The 15487-nt window shown below is 43.3% G+C and overlaps 1 protein-coding gene across 1 annotated transcript in view; it reads right to left on the bottom strand.

Annotated features, from left to right (window-relative positions):
• The window catches only part of LRRIQ1 (leucine rich repeats and IQ motif containing 1), a 267121-nt gene that overhangs the window by 246036 nt on the left and 5598 nt on the right, over window positions 1-15487 (bottom strand). Inside the window, exons 2-5 of the mRNA XM_073556994.1 lie at window positions 12240-12369; window positions 8478-8569; window positions 1949-2060; window positions 637-866 (exon numbers count right to left, since the gene is read on the bottom strand). Of these exons, the coding sequence (XP_073413095.1) occupies window positions 637-866; window positions 1949-2060; window positions 8478-8569; window positions 12240-12369 (564 nt within the window). The remainder of the gene's footprint in view (window positions 1-636; window positions 867-1948; window positions 2061-8477; window positions 8570-12239; window positions 12370-15487) is intronic.

Here is a 15487-nt window from a genome sequence, read left to right as displayed (position 1 = left end):
TAATTGCTTGTCCCAACTCTCCCCATACAACAGATGTCAAGGAAAAAAAAAGGATGAGGATGATGGATTTCAACATGGCCAATCCTTTGGAGATAAGCCACTGCTAGATGCGCCTGGCAGTGATTTTTTACAACGGTCGGCAATCTCTGTAGAAATTTTCGGCAAACAGTGCAGCTTCCCGAATGCTAACCGTGTGTATACCATACATTGCTATTATTCGGTGCTGCTTGCCGGTTAGAATTGTTGACATATGACAGCAAGTATGCAAAACGGCAATCTTCACTGCTGACCGAACGTTCCCCAGGGCTGGACACCACTTTGGAGACTCATGCACACTCAGATGAACACAGCTATATAAAGAGTATGCCACCAGGTTTTATCAAAGATTACAGCTGATCGCGGGGGGTCCCAGCAGGGGACGATTTGTGGCTGTCAAGTGAGCTTCCTACCAAGTGAGGATTGACTAAAAGGTTACTATCAAAGTATACAACACAGCTTTACATAACCCATAAATACATTTTATAGTCAAATAAAGAATTACACAACATTATAAAAATACAAGGAATCAGTATACACTGTGTTCTCTAAGACTCGAGGCCATTTTCTAAGCATTCATACCAGCTTGTTCTGACTCACTTGCTGAAGGTTATTAAGCCTCAACAGCTCTTTCTCAAACTCCTTCTTCCAATGTTCTCGCTTTTCATCTTGTTCTTTGATTTCTTTCTCTAGGACAGCTTTGTGAGCGCTGAGTGTCGCGCTATTCACTTCTTTATTCTTCTCTTGCTCTTTTTCCCAGTGCTGAAGCTTCTGTCTACAGCTTTCTTCAACCTCAATGTAACAAAGGTTTATAACCTCATCAATGCCATCTACAATGAAACACAAAGGGAGAGGTCAACACCCACAACCATCTCCGTTATAGGCTACATTCTACCACCAGCAAGTAAAATAAATTAAAAAAGCTAAATCTGAACATATAGATACACACATCACTTACAGATCATACGCCATCTCTTGTGAAAATTACTCACAAAAATTAGAGCTTTTTACAGATGAACATATTGAAGGGGTTGGATTGGATTGAGGAATGGTTTTTACTCTTTTACTCCCAAACCGCCATCATAAAATTACATTTGCCTATTGCTGTACTCCAATAAACTTCTTCATATGCCGCAGAGACGAAAACATTTTACAATTTTAAAAATAAACTTTGAATGTTCCACTCACTTTATAAAAATGAGACAAGACTTGTTTGGCAAGGCGTCATTTTCCTCCAAATTGTATCTTCTATTCACATCATCCAGGGCAGGTCTGAGGTCCTCCACGCAATCCATGTCATGAAAATCTCATTGGGGGGGGTGTGACACTTTGTCTGTACATGTGTAGTACAATGATGAAGCCAGAGGGGATACAGCCAGCTTCACTGCACATACCCAGAGGCAAGCAAAACATATGGATATCATGACATGGACAGCATGGAGGACATCAACAAGGCCCATAGCAATGTCAGCCATCATCCTGCTCACTACTCCACACCGCCGCAGGCTGTGACCAAATTCCAGATGGCCTGAAACATTGACATTGGCCACTTTTTAGATATTTGGAATAACTTGAATGCTATATGCTGACATACCAATAAAGCCACCATCTTCACTGCTTCCTAACCTACTGCCATAGTTCCCTGTACTCCATTAATAAAGTCAAGAGGGCATGATTAAAATAATTACTGTGGGGAAAGAGACGTCCGCCAGGCTAGTCGTGACTCATCTCCATATGGCCAGCAGTGCGTTTCAAATACTCTTTGAATATTCGTTGATGTGAATTTAGAAGCAAATCATCTTCAAAAAAACTGTGTGAATATACCCTTACGCAAAAAAAAAAAACAAAATGCTGCCATAATGCTCATAAATTATATTAACTTCAACAGACAAAAATTGACAGGATCCAGTACCTAATTTATCGGTATGCTCCGCATCTCCTTTTCTGACAGTCGTGCTGTCAATTTCACCTTTATTGCCACTAAGCAGATCTTGTCTGTCATTATATTCTATCTCAGCCAAAACCTAAAACAAAAATTTGAAATTTAGAAAGAAGGCTATATACACATATGACAATTTTGCAGCTGAGATGAGAGGACACGCCTAGAGAGAGATCTGTGCTGAACTCAGTTTACAACCTGTAATCCTGCCAAAACATGGGTGAGAATAGCATCCAGAAATACCCTATAATGTGAACTACCTATTGGGAGACACTATGAACAGGTAAGGTAATCTGTGGTGGTGGAGAAGCTCCGGGAGTTGCCAGGCCCTCATCACAAAATGGAGCCGGCCCCTTCGTACAACAGAGGAGGAGGAGACGGCGTTGAAAGACACGGAAGGCGACACACCAAATGAGGAGTCTGAACTCATGATGAAACAGGTTTCCATTCAGCTACTAACTGCTATACAAGCTTCCACATTGTCTCTTACCGGCAAAATAGGTGAGGTAAAAATAGATGTGGTGCTACTAACGTTCGATCTGCAAAATTTTCGGGAGCGTGTGAAGAAATCTGAGACCAGGGTGTCAGCACTTGAGGATTCATCAGCTTCGGTGGCGGGTAAGCTGTCATCTCTTAAGAAAGCAGCCAGTATATGGTCTCACTTAGAAAACTGGTTCCACAGTAAAAACCTAAGAGTCCTTGGCTTCCCTTAACGTGCTGAGGGAGCAGATCCCTGTATATTTATGGAGAACTGGATTAAATCCACCTTTTCTGACGCTAAACGGTCAACAGCATTCGCCATAGAGAGAACCCGCCGAGTCCCGGCCCGTCCTCCCCCGCCATTAGACAGTTGAACTTGATCAAACGCATAAAACGACACTAACATATTGGATCAGAGGTGATGTTAACTTTTTCTGCATTTGGTCCTGTGCTTACACTGCTGGGATGAAGAGGAGAGACGGTATTTCCATCTACATGGATAATAACTCGCTGGATAGCAATATGGGGCTTTGACTTTCTAACCTTCTGTTCCCTATATGCTCTACATGCTGGAGCAAATCTGCTGCCCGCTTCGTTCCATTTGTCTGGTTCTGTACCCACACTATAGAGGAGAAAAATGAGTGACGTTATTGTTATACATAGTTATACTGCCTCACTTCATTATGGTATCTTTTCCTTCTTGTGATCCTTACCTTTCCCATTTAAATTCCCTTCTTTCGTCTCACTTGAAGCGCCTTTGAGTGCGTATGTGGCGCCCCTGAGGCTCAGTCGCCACAGTGGTACTGCACCTTCTCCTAAGGTGTAGTGCCCTACCGCCTAGGTAAGTTGGGAACTCCTTTCCGCACTCCAACACTCGCATCCCACACAACAGGGTAGTTCAGCATAATCACAGTGAGGGTTCTCTTTCCTCCTAGACATTAGGAGTGCCCTGGTGGTTCCCTGCTTAGAACACTGGATGTGCTGGGAGGTGGGTGGAGCTGAGATATATAAAAGGTTGAGAAGGTTTAGAATGACAGTTTAGCCTGGACAGTCAGTCAAGAGAGTCTGAGGACGGGTCCGAGAGGAAGGAGATCCCTAGAAGAGGGAGAGAAGAAGGAGTGCTGCAGCTGCCTCAGTGATCTGAGCCAGCTGGCACAGGAGAGGAACAGAAGGAGAGAGACGTAGAACTGCAACCTAAGCATCCATAGGAAAGAGGAGTAGAGAGAACAGAGAGGAGTTGTGGGTCGGAAGAGGAACCCTGCCTATAGGTTCTCAGCGCAAGGCCGGGGCCCGGTCCCTGAGGTTGTATGGACGCTTATGGTTCTGCAGCAGACACCGGTGGAGTAGTTGGCTGTAAATGCACTACTCCCATCTAAGACTTGGGGCACAACAGCAACTGAATAGAGAGCCAGGACTCCGGAGAAGGGAGTCCCCGAGAAAGGCTACAGCTGTCTGCATACAAGTACAGTTGTTATGAACATCTGACAAGAGGAACTCCAGAGTACTACGGTACTGGAGCTTATCACACCTTAAGGCGCAATAGAGGAGTCGTTCAGGAGAGGTACATGTTGGCGGAGTGTTGGAGAGGAGAATCCTGACTTGCCCGGGAGGTTGATTGAGTCTCTGCCCCGGAGGACACGGGACGGAGGCAGGCACCAGTGTGTACCACGGACTGTGAGTAAAGCTTTGGAACTGCAAGCCCTGGTGTCTTCCATTCATTTGTGCGCTACCACCGTCAGCACCGTTACATCTGGGTACCAGCATTCCTCACACCGCCTGTGCCCATTCCATGATTAAGCCCTTTCAGGGTGAAACGCGTAGGAAATTGCTCTCCTCTATACGCCTCTTTATATCGTTTTTACCTGATGGTATGAAGATTTTATATTCTCAATAAAGCAATTATTATTTTATCTCCTGGAGACGCTGGAAAAATCCTTCTTTATGTTGCGCCTGCGCCCATTGTCATCTATTGCCATTACACTGCCCTGGGGTTACAGCATCATCTGTGGGGAGCTACACCATCTATGCTGCAACACACCATCAGCCCCAGAGGATCTGCACGCAGCGTTGGCTTAACATTTTGCTTGCCAAACATCACAGGTGGCGTCACGAACTATCACATAAACTATATCACAAACCACCATTGATTTGGGCGCCCAGGGCCACAGACCGGGTCACCGCCGCTGTGACACCTTTCCCTCTGACACCGGCCCGGTACCGAGTACCCCACCGCCCTGGGAGGGCGACCCATGTATATATGTATATAGTTTTTATTATGATAAGTTGGTTGCTGGTGTACACCTAATTGTTAAATATATTGCTTAGTAACTGAGCTATGGTCTGTAATAGAAACAAGATCGCGATATTGCACACTACACCCGTTATTGATCTAAGCCAAGTTATTGGAATACGGTCCATAGGAGACCTACTTTTTTTTGCCCTGGGAGCATAATAATATTCTTGTTGCTCTAATAAGAGCTTTCTTTTTTTCATAGGACGCAGAAAATACAGTATAATAGTCATGCCTTATTTGGTGATCTTAATTTGCAGGTTCTTTTCCACAGGTTATTATACTATGTATTGGGGACGTTAATCTGGTAGTTACCCCGGAATTGGACAGATTTGGGGTCAATCCCTCTCTGATTCCACAGAACATACACGCAACTTTGAGTCAATTCCTGAAAGAAGTGGGTTGTGCCGTCACAACCCGGTCATAAAGGTGTTTACTTGTTTCTCTCCTAGGAAAAACTCTGTCCCGTATTGATTTCATATGTGGAAACTATAAAGCATGATTCATACTTATATTAATCATTTGACTAGAGCCACTAGATTACTCCCCCATACTAGCACAATTTCATTTCGAATATGCTGTTACACAGAGGCCTATATGCAAAATAATTCCTTTCTATCATTATTTGGACCTCATGACTGAATTCCAGATCAAAGTAATGTCTTTATGCTAGAGAATGACTTAAATGAGGATCACTCCTCTTTTTTATATCATTTAAATGTTTATTGAGGGGTTGCTGTCAATCCTCTCTCTCTTTTATTAAAAGACAATAAGCTAAGAAGGAATCTGACCTAGCACATTTTTTCACAAGAATTTGGGAAAATTAGGAAATGTCCTATAAATGTCTATTCTATTCCTGATCTAAGGATCTAGGCATTTAGTTGAGATTACTGATTGTTCAAGACAAAGTGTTTTGCACTTTTGCCCACCTACAAGCTAGCTATGGTGATTCTGATGATTTATTCTTGTACTGATGGTGGTTTTTGCGATGTATTCCAGTACTGATGCTGGTTATCGTTATGAATTTCTCTATTATTCATGGCTCTAATAATGTATTCTTGTAGGGATGACTGGTCTGGTACTGTATTCTGTACTGATAGTAGTTCACGCAATGTATTCCTGTACTGATGTTAGTTCTGGCTAAATATTCCTGTACTTATGGTGGTTCTTGCAAAGTACTCCTGTACAGATGGTGGTTCTGGCGATGTATACTGTGCAGATGGTGGTTCTGGTGATGCATTCCTGTGCTCATGCTGGTTCTGGCGATGTATACTGTGCAGATGGTGGTTCTGGTGATGCATTACTGTGCTCATGCTGGTTCTGGCAATGCATTCCTGTGCTGATGCTAGTTCTGGCGATGCATTCCTGTGCTGATGCTGGTTCTGGCGATGCATTCCTGTGCTCATGCTGGTTCTGACGATGCATTCCTGTGCTCATGCTGGTTCTGGTGATGTATTTCTGTATTGTTAATGGTTCTGGTGATGTATTCATGTAATAACGGTGGGTCTTGTGGTGTATTTCTGTATTGTTGTTGGTTCTGGTGCTGTATTCTTGTACTGTTATTGGCTCTGATCCTGTACACATTTAGCCATCCATATCTTGCCAGGTAACGTGATACAGAGCTATTTTACTACTGTGCCGTCTGACACGTTAAAAGTAATCTGTCACCCCTTGGGAAGTTTTTACCTATTAATATGGGTTAAAATAGTCATACCTATATGTCAATATCTGTGGTCTTGATTTGCAGAAATCATCTTTTATTCTGTTGTGGTAATGAGTTCTTCCAGGCTCGGGGGCGAGCGGTGCCTGGAAGAAAACTCGGCCTCATGTCTTCATTTGCATACCATCCCTCTTCCATCAGCGTCACAGTGCCCTGTGACGTGTATTGCTGGCCCCAGAATCTTGCGCCTGTGCCCTGCAGTAGCGCAACTATACTTACCTTTTCCGCCACGCTATGGGCATTGGCATCATTGTTCTTCTGCACAGGCGAGTCACTGCTACTGAAATATAATCATGCAACTCAAGGGCAATTACGGTATATTATTAGGTAAAAACGTCCCAGGGGTGATACATTCCTTTTAAGGATTACTACATCTGTATTTATGTTAGGAGCATTAATAATTATGTTATTAGCATTAATCATAAAACGTAGTACTGTAGCATGCCAAATGCTTAGGTTTTTTTCAGCGTTTTTTTCTGCAGCAAAACCTGAACTCTTTGTTTTGTACAGGAAAGAAGCTGTAGAAAAAAAACATGTTTTCCTTGTTTTTTCTTGCTGCGGTTTTGGCATATTTGTCTCTTGTGCATGTGATAAAGTTTAGTGTTCAAAAAAAGTCTTAGGCCGGTTTCACATTTGCGCTTTATGGCGCTGCGACTGCCTGCGCACGGCCGCCGCTAAGCCCCGCCCCCTGCCGGCTCCCTGCCCGCCCCATCCGGTCATCGCCGCCTACTAGCGCTCATGGACGCTTGCGATCTGCGCACCCTATCTTTAGCATAGGGTGTGCAGATCGTGCGCTGGCCGTGCGCTAGCAGGATTTTGCCGTGCGCTGCGCACTTTTGAAGGTGTGCCGTGCGCGCCGAAATGCAACATGCTGTGTTCGGCGCACACGGGCGCACCTTCAAAAGTGCGCAGCGCATGGCAAAATCCTGCTAGCTCACGGCCAGCGCACGATCTGCGCACCCTATGCTAAAGGTAGGGTGCGCAGATCGCAAGCGTCCATGTGCGCTAGTAGGCGGCGATGACCGGATGGGGCAGGCAGGGAGCCGGCAGGGGGCGGGGCTTAGCGGCGGCCGTGCGCAGGCCGTCGCAGCGCCATAAAGCGCAAATGTGAAACCGGCCTTATTCTATAAAATCAGGTTTTGGCAGAAAAAAAAATCTGGTACTTGCATTTTTGGTTCGTTTTTTCCCTACTCATTCATTTGAAAGAGTGAAAACTGCTGAAAAAATGCTGAGAGGAAGTGACATGCTCAATTGTTCAAAAAAACATTCAGAGCATAAAATCCTGAAGAAAAAGAAAACCAAGCTGTGGGCATCAGATTTCTAAAATCTTTTAGACGTTGCTAGTATTGTAAAACGCAGTTGAAAATTTGTTTAAAAAAAAAAAAACAAACATGCAAAAACGCCGAGTGTGAACTTAGTCTAACAGTGTGTAATATACCCTATCACTTTCAGAATTTGGCTCTGCTAGCTGTTTGCACCGATCATCACATGAAAAGCAGTTTTTCAAAACAGGGGATGTAGTTTTTCACTGAACACTGAAAGACTCAAGAAGAGAAGCTAGTTGGCATGTGACTACAAATATGCAAATCACATATGTGAAATCACTTGGCACTGCTCAAATCACTTAGGCTGTGAATAAGGGCAAGTGCCAAACTGAATTTTTGCCCTGGGTGCAGGAAAACCTAGATTCGCTTATGCCTAGCCAAATCATACCTCTTACTTTGCACTGGTGAGGGGCAAACACCCTGAAACACGTCTGCAATTGAAGAGTTAGCTGTGGCAAATTATTCACATACAAAGATTGCTAAAAATCAGTGTTGACGTTTAAAATTGCTACATCAAATCTGGAGGCGTCAAAAGTACTCGTCCTCTCTGCATAAAAAAAACTATATGACACTTCTCTGTCGTTATTACTCGTACTCTATAAGAAATATACAAGAACATGACCACAGGGGTCTTGAAAACCCATACATTTGGTAAGTATCTTCAGAAGAAATCTGTGAATAACATACCCGTCTCCTGAAGGTCTCTGGTTCTTCATTGTGCTCAGACGCCAGTTGAGCTAAATATTTATAATCATCACTGGGTTGATGTTTGGATTGTACTGTGCCAAAGAAAAGGGATAACACAACATGACAAATATTCATATAGCCAAAATAGCAAACATATAACATACAAAAATAGGAATAAATGTACAGTATATGTGGTCAAATAATAGTAAAGTATCTTTACTCTAGCTTCATTTGGAAGTAAAAAAACCCTCAGCTTTTCTCGGTTTTACGTTTTTGTTTTTCGCTCCCAGAGCCATAACTTTTTTATTTTTCCGTCTATATGGCCATGTGAGGGCTTGTTTTTTGTGGGACGAGTTGTACTTTTAAATGACATCATTGGTTTTAACCATGTCATGTACTAGAAAACGGGAAAAAAATTCCAAGTGCGGTGCAATTGCAAAAAAAAGCGCAATCCCACATTTGTTTTTTGTTTGGCTTTTTTGCTAGGCTCAAAAAATGCTAAAACTGACCTGCGATTAGGATTCTCCAGGTGATTACGAGTTCACAGACACCAAACATGTCTAGGTTCTATTTTATCTAAGTGGTGAAAAAAAATTTCCAAACTTTATTAAAAAAAAAATTAAAAATTGCGCCATTTTCTGAGACCTGCATCGTCTCCATTTTTCGTGATCTCGGGTTGGGTGAGGGCTTATTTTTTGCCATGCCACCACATCGGTGACCCGCGATCACGTGACGTGCATATTTCCGGCGCGATTGCCGGAAGTGCTTGTTAAATGCCGCTGCCTGAGTTTGACAGCGGCATTTAATGGGTTAATAGCTGACATGACCCGGGAAAGATGTAGGCTCACCGCCATAGGCCACATCAATGGGAGGGAGTGCGACATCAGCGTACTATTACGCCCGATGTCAGAAAGGGGTTAAAGAATAACTATTGTTTTTATTTCAAAAATCAAGAGAACACATGAAAATCAGCAACTATGTAATGTATCTTATCAGAGATCAATCATTCTCAAATTTCTCAGTTCTCAAGTAAAATCATCCTTCAGTGAATACAGACTTTCCCATTACTGAGATAGGTCAGTTGGTGCTCATAAAGTTCTATGGAGAACTGTAACTGTCATTTCAGTAGGACTTGCAGTAGAATTTGTGTGTCTACTGTAGCTCCTCCTCCCTCTCCACAGAATCTTAAAAGCACCAACTGTCATCTCCTATATCAGTAATGTGAAAGTCTGTCTTCACTGAATGCAGAATTTACTCATTAGGGGCAGTAGAGTGGCTCAGTGGTTAACATTGCAGCCTTGCAGCACTGGGGTCCTGGGTTCAAATCCCACCAAGGACAACATCTGCAAGGAGTTTATATGTTCTCCCTGTGTCAGCATGGGTTTTCTCTGGGGTCTCCAGTTTCCTCCCACAGATAAGGAATTTAGATTGTGAGCCCCAATGGGGACAGCGATGATAATGTGTGCAAACTGTGAAGTGCTGCGGAATATGTTGACGCTATATGAAAAAGATTAATTAAGAGGATGCAAATTTCTCAGATAAAGATATATTACAAAGTTTCTAATTTTCATGAGTATAATCGATTTATAAAATAAAAGTTAAAATAGCAATTACTCTTACTTAATGGAGCTGTCTAGTCTTAAATTACTTGTGAATACTCACATTGTGCATGCGTTGGGAAGCTTCTCCAGGGACGGCTGCGATATGCATATTCCCGGCCACATTCCGACTAGACTGTTTCTGGCCTCGCTCAATACACTTATAGCCAGGAATATGAATATGACATGCCTGCAATCTCATGATTGCCCTTCCCAGTGCCGGAAAAACCTCACAGTGCGCAGTATGTACAATGTCAGGATTCATAAGAGGTGACTTTGGGGGTCCCATATATGTGCATATTCCCGGCCACATGGGGACAGCGATGATAATGTGTGCAAACTGTGAAGTGCTGCGGAATATGTTGACGCTATATGAAAAAGATTAATTAAGAGGATGCAAATTTCTCAGATAAAGATATATTACAAAGTTTCTAATTTTCATGAGTATAATCGATTTATAAAATAAAAGTTAAAATAGCAGTTACTCTTACTTAATGGAGCTGTCTAGTCTTAAATTACTTGTGAATACTCACATTGTGCATGCGTTGGGAAGCTTCTCCAGGGACGGCTGCGATATGCATATTCCCGGCCACATTCCGACTAGACTGTTTCTGGCCTCGCTCAATACACTTATAGCCAGGAATATGAATATGACATGCCTGCAATCTCATGATTGCCCTTCCCAGTGCCGGAAAAACCTCACAGTGCGCAGTATGTACAATGTCAGGATTCATAAGAGGTGACTTTGGGGGTCCCATATATGTGCATATTCCCGGCCACATTCCGACTAGACTGTTTCTGGCCTCGCTCAATACACTTATAGCCAGGAATATGAATATGACATGCCTGCAATCTCATGATTGCCCTTCCCAGTGCCGGAAAAACCTCACAGTGCGCAGTATGTACAATGTCAGGATTCATAAGAGGTGACTTTGGGGGTCCCATATATGTGCATATTCCCGACCACATTCCGACTAGACTGTTTCTGGCCTCGCTCAATACAATTATAGCCAGGAATATGCATATGACATGCCTGCAATCTCATGATTGCCCTTCCCAGTGCCGGAAAAACCTCACAGTGCGCAGTATGTACAATGTCAGGATTCATAAGAGGTGACTTTGGGGGTCCCATATATGTGCATATTCCCGGCCACATTCCGACTAGACTGTTTCTGGCCTCGCTCAATACACTTATAGCCAGGAATATGCATATGACATGCCTGCAATCTCATGATTGCCCTTCCCAGTGCCGGAAAAACCTTGCAGTGCCCAGTATGTACAATGTCAGGATTCATAAGAGGTGACTTTGGGGATCCCATATATTGGGAAATCTCCCAAAGTGATGCCATTTTAAAAAGAGCACCCCCTGACATATTGAAAACTTCTGTCAGATAGTTTATTAACCCTTCAGGTAATTTTCAGGAATGAATACAAAGGTACATGACGGGAATAAAAAAGTGTATTTTTACCACCTAAATGCTGCAGATTACTATAGACGGCAGACTCTAAGGCCGCCATTTGGTGGTGAACTTCCATGGCAAACATCAGGACCCCACAATCAAGATCTCAGGGTGCCGATGGGGTTAAAGACTGAGCCCCCACACTCTGTTAACCATTTATATGATATAGTCACTATACAGATATGGAAGGCGCCAACACTGACCGTGGCTGATGCAGCAAGTTATCAGCTACAGTGTACAGCCGACAGCTGCCGGATTGTCACCTGTATGGGGATGCTATTCTCTATATCTCAGGTCAGTATAAAGAAGTATTGCCTGTCATTAAGCCGTTAAGACCAGATAACCCCTTTAAAAAGAATATTCTGAGACTCTGATAAATTTTGGAAACCCCACTACTGCGACGGTAATAATACAATATACTCTCTGTTTAGAACGTGACCCGCAGCTCACCTGCCACATATACCTTGTTTAGGTCCTCGTAATGATGTGGCGCTCATGAGGACATCATAATTTCTGAGACAGCCAATACCATCACGACAACCACAGTCTTTTAAAAAACCGCAGTGACCACATGGGCCCATAAGAGTGCAGGTTACTAATGGCCCTCATACATAGATCCCAATCTGCAGAAAAATCCACACATAGTACATAGAAAGATAACCCTCAGGACTAAGAGGAGAAAGGAACACCCATCAGCCAGATACCTGGAAAATCTCCGCCGGGCCCGGGGTCCGTACCGTCCAAGTCTTGTGCAATCACTTTCTCAGCATCTTCACTCCTTTGCTTCACAAATTGTAAAAATGAAAGAACAGATTCCGGAAATTCCTCCTCAGGCTGCAAAGAAAAAACACTCTGTGACCGCAGACACAAGCAGACAGCCTCCCGATTATAGGGCTATTCCAGTGTTCGTTTATGGGTGAAGTTGAAAATGCCAACAGTGTGTCATCAGTGTACGGTCCGCGTGACCATTTTTACCAACAGTGTGTCATCAGTGTACGGTCAGTGTGTCCATTTTATCATCAGTGTGTCATCAGTGTACGGTCCGTGTGTCCATTTTTACCAACAGTGTGTCATCAGTGTACGGTCCGTGTGTCCATTTTTACCATCAGTGTGTCATCAGTGTACGGTCCGTGTGTCCATTTTTACCTTCAGTGTGTCATCAGTGTACGGTCCGTGTGTCCATTTTTACCTTCAGTGTGTCATCAGTGTACGGTCCGTGTGTCCATTTTTACCTTCAGTGTGTCATCAGTGTACGGTCCGCGTGACCATTTTTACCAACAGTGTGTCATCAGTGTACGGTCAGTGTGTCCATTTTATCATCAGTGTGTCATCAGTGTACGGTCCGTGTGTCCATTTTTACCATCAGTGTGTCATCAGTGTACGGTCCGTGTGTCCATTTTTACCTTCAGTGTGTCATCAGTGTACGGTCCGTGTGTCCATTTTTACCTTCAGTGTGTCATCAGTGTACGGTCCGTGTGTCCATTTTTACCTTCAGTGTGTCATCAGTGTACGGTCCGTGTGTCCATTTTTACCTTCAGTGTGTCATCAGTGTACGGTCCGTGTGTCCATTTTTACCTTCAGTGTGTCATCAGTGTACGGTCCGTGTGTCCATTTTTACCTTCAGTGTGTCATCAGTGTACGGTCCGTGTGTCCATTTTTACCTTCAGTGTGTCATCAGTGTACGGTCCGTGTGTCCATTTTTACCAACAGTGTGTCATCAGTGTACGGTCCGTGTGTCCATTTTTACCATCAGTGTGTCATCAGTGTACGGTCCGTGTGTCCATTTTTACCTTCAGTGTGTCATCAGTGTACGGTCCGTGTGTCCATTTTTACCTTCAGTGTGTCATCAGTGTACGGTCCGTGTGTCCATTTTTACCTTCAGTGTGTCATCAGTGTACGGTCCGTGTGTCCATTTTTACCTTCAGTGTGTCATCAGTGTACGGTCCGTGTGTCCATTTTTACCATCAGTGTGTCATCAGTGTATGATCCATTTGTCCAATATTAATTATCAGTGTGTCTTCAGTGTACGGTCTGTGTGTCCGTTTTACCATCAATGTGTCATCATTGTACGGTCTGTTTGTCCATTTTTACTATCAGTGTGTCATCAGTGTACGGTCCGTTTTTACCATCAGTGTCTCATCAGTGTACGGTCCGTTTTTACCATCAGTGTACGGTCCGTTTGTCCGCTTTTACCATCAGTGTGTCATCAGTGTACGGTCTGTGTGTCCGTTTTACCATCAATGTGTCATCATTGTACGGTCTGTTTGTCCATTTTTACTATTAGTGTGTCATCAGTGTACGGTCCGTTTTTACCATCAGTGTACGGCCCGTGTGTCCGTTTTCACCATCAGTGTGTCATCAGTGTTTGGCCTGTGTGTCCATTTTTACTATCAGTGTGTTATCAGTGTTTTTCACAGATGGATAAATAAATTACAAACGTCTCCTACCCTTTGCAATGTTAAGCACATACAGCACACAGACTGTACACTGATGCCATCCGTGTCTTTCACAGAACCTCAGACTTGTATTGTTCCTTTTCATCCGTGATACCGGAGAAAAACCAGACACGTCACGTGAGTTTTTCATGTATCACAGTCTGAAAAAACACTGATATGTGAATAGAAACACGTGTTCTGTCTACGGATAAAGCGAATACAATGTGTACATGCAACATGGGCGTCTGAATAAGGAATAATGCGGATATACCATCCTCTAATCTTTACATAGTGGTCAGAGGATGAAGGTATTTATATCTAATAAAGCAGACACAAAATACACAAAGGAACTAGCAATTTACAGTTGTGGCCAAAAGTATTGACACCCCTGCAATTCTGTCACATAATACTCAGTTTCTTCCTGAAAATGATTGCAAACACAAATTCTTTGGTATTATTATCTTCATTTAATTTGTCTTAAATGAAAAAACACAAAAAGAATTGTCCTAAAGCCAAATTGGATATAATTCCACACCAAACATAAAAAAGAGGGTGGACAAAAGTATTGGCACTGTTCGAAAAATCATGTGATGCTTCTCTAATTTGTGTAATTAACAGCACCTGTAACTTACCTGTGGCACCTAACAGGTGTTGGCAATAACTAAATCACACTTGCAGCCAGTTGACATGGATTAAAGTTGACTCAACCTCTGTCCTGTGTCCTTATGTGTACCACATTGAGCATGGAGAAAAGAAAGAAGACCAAAGAACTGTCTGAGGACTGGAGAAACCAAATTGTGAGGAAGCATGAGCAATCTCAAGGCTACAAGTCCATCTCCAAAGACCTGAATGTTCCTGTGTCTACCGTGTGCAGTGTCATCAAGAAGTTTAAAGCCCATGGCACTGTGGTTAACCTCCCTAGATGTGGACGGAAAAGAAAAATTGGCAAGAGATTTCAAATCAAGATTGTGCGGATGTTGGATAAAGAACCTCGACTAACATCCAAACAAGTTCAAGCTGCCCTGGAGTCTGAGGGTACAACAGTGTCAACTCGTACTATCCGTCGGCGTCTGAATGAAAAGGGACTGTATGGTAGGAGACCCAGGAAGACCCCACTTCTTACCCCGGGACATAAAAAAGCCAAGCTGGAGTTTGCCAAAACTTACCTGAAAAAGCCTAAAACGTTTTGGAAGAATGTTCTCTGGTCAGATGAGACAAAAGTAGAGCTTTTTGGGCAAAGGCATCAACATGGAGTTTACAGGAGAAAAAAAGAGACATTCAAAGAAAAAAACACGGTCCTACAGTCAAACATGGCGGAGGTTCCCTGATGTTTTGGGGTTGCGTTGCTGACTCTGGCACTGGACTGCTTGACCGTGTACATGGCATTATGAAGTCTGAAGACTACCAACAAATTTTGCAGCATAATGTAGGGCCCAGTGTGAGAAAGCTGGGTCTACCTCAGAGGTCATGGGTCTTCCAGCAGGACAATGACCCAAAACACACTTCAAAAAGCACTA

This window comes from Dendrobates tinctorius, unplaced genomic scaffold, assembly GCF_039654945.1.
Source record: "Dendrobates tinctorius isolate UK_male_01 unplaced genomic scaffold, ASM3965494v1 ptg000241l, whole genome shotgun sequence".
NCBI lineage: Eukaryota > Metazoa > Chordata > Amphibia > Anura > Dendrobatidae > Dendrobates > Dendrobates tinctorius.
This window is presented reverse-complemented; position numbering and strand designations above follow the sequence as displayed.